Source organism: Diaphorina citri, unplaced genomic scaffold (genome assembly GCF_000475195.1).
Source record: "Diaphorina citri unplaced genomic scaffold, Diaci psyllid genome assembly version 1.1 scaffold6819, whole genome shotgun sequence".
Classification (NCBI taxonomy): Eukaryota; Metazoa; Arthropoda; class Insecta; order Hemiptera; family Psyllidae; genus Diaphorina; species Diaphorina citri.
The window spans coordinates 1-4,142 of NW_007384195.1; the positions used below are offsets into that span (position 1 = coordinate 1).

The 4,142-nt window shown below is 38.3% G+C and overlaps 1 protein-coding gene across 1 annotated transcript; it reads right to left on the reverse strand.

The window, feature by feature from the left end:
* Positions 1–377: 377 nt before the first annotated feature.
* Positions 378–3,723, reverse strand: LOC103522087 (zinc finger protein 684; the record flags this gene model as incomplete). The annotated part of the gene is made up of 5 exons (XM_008487196.2): positions 378–496; positions 955–1,093; positions 1,663–1,835; positions 2,774–3,004; positions 3,507–3,723. Coding segments are annotated over 5 exons (879 nt in total), but the record flags the coding sequence as incomplete, so codon positions are not given.
* Positions 3,724–4,142: the final 419 nt, after the last annotated feature.

The following is a 4,142-nucleotide window of genomic DNA, read 5'->3' on the forward strand; positions in this document are numbered from 1 at the left end:
CCCCCCCCCCCCCGCCCCCCATAAAATTAAAACACTTGAAAAGGTATGTACTTTCACTTCTCGTGGACCACAGTTTAGACATCCCTACCTTATAAAGAGGAAAGAAGTGAACCAATTTTGTACCTTTTACTGGGGAAGTAAAAATTAAGTACAAATTAATAAAAGATTAGAATTTCTTAACATTTTATCAAGGGAGAAGATTCAGTACATTTCAGTACAATTTATTGAAACTTTAGGTACAGTTATCCGTTTGCTAACCTCTGTGAATTCGGGTGTAAAATTATTTTATTGTGAGGAAATTTAGTACATTTTGTCAACAAAAAATAAATAATTCCGTACATTTCAATCCAATTTATTGAAACTTTCAGTCCAGTTACCCGTTTGCTTACCTATATGAATTCGGTTGTGATTGAGGAGGGCCTTTTCCCGGCCGAAAGAGAGGCCACAGGTTTGACATACGTATGGCCGCGAGTCACTCGTTACCGGCCATTTCAGTCTGGGAAACGAAACACAAAATATCCCGGAGTTATAAAAAGCTTCATTGTAATTTTCACAAAACTTTAGAATCACAACGAATTTAAAAATAATATGGAAAAAAAAATCCAGCCTAATCAGTTGGAGGTTAGCGCGTCTGCCTTGTAAACGCCAAGCCGTGGGTTCGATTTTCGCCCGGGGTGGATTTTATTAAGAACAGATTTGGTTAGTTCTCGGAAAGGCTGTCTTTTCCTAGCCTGTAATCCTTCTTCTTCGTTTTCGGGAGGATAAGGCCTTAGGAGTTAGAGTTCCATTTATCATTCTATCTTTTTTTCCTCCTAAAGAGCACTCGATTTGTTTGTGTGGTTATCTTTGTTATTTTTCAAGATTTTCATTTTTCTGAAAGAAAAACGCTTATAAAAAATCACTTTTCTCAAAGAAAAAAACACATATTTCTAGGGAAAATCACTTTTTTCTCACCTATTTTCAAGAGATCGGGAGCTTTTCTCGGCGGATTTAATGAGCATGTCCAGCTCAAACGTATCATCAAGACGGGTGGAGTGTTTCCGCTTTCTGGAGGAGGTGGAGGAGGAGTTGGAATACGTGTACCGTCTCTTACCTGTGGACGAGAAGATAAGAGATCATTGAATCATTGTACGAAACATGCTGTACCTAGATATTACAATAAAAAATAAAACATTCGCAAAGACTGATTTTAATGAGAAACAAAAAGCCTTTTTTTCTATTTTTAAAGAAACATTTTTTTTTTTAATTATTATTATTATTTTTTCAATATTTTTTATGCATCCACGAAAATTAACAACTGTTGTGGATAGGTATCACAGCTTTAAAAAGTGTCTCCGTTTCAATCAATTCCCATTTTCACACGTTTTTTTTTCTTTTTCTTTTGGTAATGTCACTAGCAACTCGTTTAAGAAGCTAAGCAATTGTCTTCGCGTGGCTGACTGCACCCCAAACTTGTAACACACCAAAGAAGTTCGACTCTGTCGGGAATTGAACCCAGGTCTATCTTATGCAACTCTAGTGTTTCCACCACGGAGGTTGCTCCCTTCTTCTTCTTCTTCTTCTTCTTCCTAGAATTTTCCTACATAAATAGGGTCGGCCTGAGGTTGCTCCCCAACCCTCATCAAACATTAAAACAAATCTCGCACAGCTCCTTTTACTCACCAGTTGAGGAAGTAGATGTGTTGCTGCGCGTCGAATTATTTCTCTTGCGACGAGAAAACCTGCCCAACTCTTCATCCAAATCTTGAAGCAGATTCAACTGGTCGTTGTTTTCCATCGAGTGAATCTTCATGTGCGTGTTGAACTCGGAACGGCGACTGAACGAAATGCTGCATCTGTTAATGAAAAATACATGGTTAGTTGTATGGTTAAAAAAAAAAAAAAATACCAGTAGTTCAATGAGCAATCTCAATGGCCTACTACATATCACACTAGGCTTGCAAAAGCATGAGGTCCTGGGTTCAATTTCCAGCAAATTCGAAGTTTTGCTGGAAAGCTGGGCCCGTCCCTCCGGGAATTTTTCAGCCCGTAGTTTATTCGATCGTGATTAGAGAAAATTAGTACCTATGTACCTACCTAAGTAATTTGTTTAATAGAGCCCGTTATCCCTTTCTTCCTAATATAATGTTTAAGTCACCCATCCATTTACTGGCCTTTCTCGGCGTAGCTTAACACAGGTGACGCTAAAATCGGTCTTAAATTATCGACTGAAGTGTTATCTAAAACTTTCTCGCTTTGAGTTCATAGGTCGTCGCGACAAATTTCAAGATCTGAGCTCATTTGTGTGAGAAAATGTGGGAAAAAAAATCCCCCAAAAGCCAGTTTTTTTGGTTCTCTGGACAAAATTTGCACCACCACTTTCGTGTTCCTGGTAAAAAGACCTTAATTTGATATATAGGACGACCAGGTTTGGATAAGTCCTTCTATGGGAACAGACAGACACACAGACAGACGACACTGAAGCTAATACAATAGCCCGTCCCTTATATCTTTTTTTATTACTATTGTAATAATAAAGGAAGGACGGGCTAAAAATAAGAAAAAGAGGATGATAAATGGGAAATAGTAAAAGAGGCAATAAGTGATGCTGTGATACCCCCTCCTCCAAAGTGAAAAGAGCTCTTCTTTTTCTTCCTAGCGCTTTCCTATTCAAATAGGGTCGGTGAAGAGGCTCCCTGCTTCACCTACATTACATATTTTTAATAACATAAATTAGGTACCTAGGTACTTTTTTTTTTACAGTTTCTCTTCAAATTAAACTCAAATCACTCACTTGAAACATGTATGAGGTAGATGTTCCGACTGATGCGTAATCATGTGATTCATCAGATGGAGCTTCTTTGTGAACTTCTCGTTACAGGAATCGCATGGGTAGACTGGACTAGTTGGTAGGTCCAAGGGATGAGCGTTCTCGAGCAGGTTGGGCAGGGATGGTATTGCAGAGTCTATCGAGCCGGGGAGAGAGGTTTTGTACGACATGATCTGCTGAATGAGGTCCTGATCACTGGGGGAAGAAAATGAAGGTTCAATCAAATTTCTGATAGCAACAAGTTTTGAAGATTATCTATTTTGTTCATTATGTCAACTTTGAAACTTACTCAACTACCAACTTTGAAACTTACTTGCTTTGAAACTAAACAACACACATGGTTAATCAAGGGCATGACAGGTAGGCACCTACATCCTAACAAAAGACATAATTATTACCGTTAACTAAGTAAGTATAGGCTACAGCTACTAATCTAAATAATTATTTTGGTGTGAAGGAGTAATTTGCAGCATGTTTTTTATTGTATGGATGTTTTTCTTCCATAGTTTTTTTTTTCTGGGTGGTGGATAGGTGGATACTATACTAAATGAGAGCATTCACAATGCAGTCTTCCAGAAAAATGTGACAGCCAAAAACACTGATGCCATATTATTCCTGAGTTCTGGGTTTGATTCCTGAAAATATTTTCTCTGTAGCAAATCTTGAGTCTGTGCTACCTAGTCTATTATATACTTACTTCAGATCAGTTGTCTCATTAGGGTCATGACTTCCCTCGGCAATCACCTCTTCTTCCACGACCTCCTGGATTTCCACATATTCCCCACCACTTCCAGCGAGTGGATCTTCAACAACAAACTCGGTCTCGACATCTGTTGTGACAACAGGCTCTGGTTGTATATCTCCGGTGATGATTGTGTCTCCATCATCAGGCTGTACAGGGTCATCTATGGACACTTTGGGAGGAAAATAAAAGAGGGTAATGACGATAAGTACCATTTACCAATATAGGCACAAAAAAAATCAATCCTGTCTATTTGGGAATCGAAAGGGCAGGGAACTTTTCCCCTTTACAAAAGTGTTTCCCAATTAAATTTTTAAATAAGTGGGGCTCAATTTTTCCCCCTTTTATCCCATGTTTCCCATTTAAACGAGTCTCAAATTTAACAGATTTGACTGTACTTGGATACCAACCAGACTCCTCTCATTAACTTTAACCAGCCTGAGTGAAGTTGGGAAGTTAACCTTTTTTTTTCTTCTTCCTTTTAAAGGACATTTTATTTTGGGTTCATTTTGGAACCTCCCAGTTATTTTATTTTACAATGTAGTCTGTAAGCAGGTCTTAAATTGAAGTTATTTGATAATCTGGTTTCCA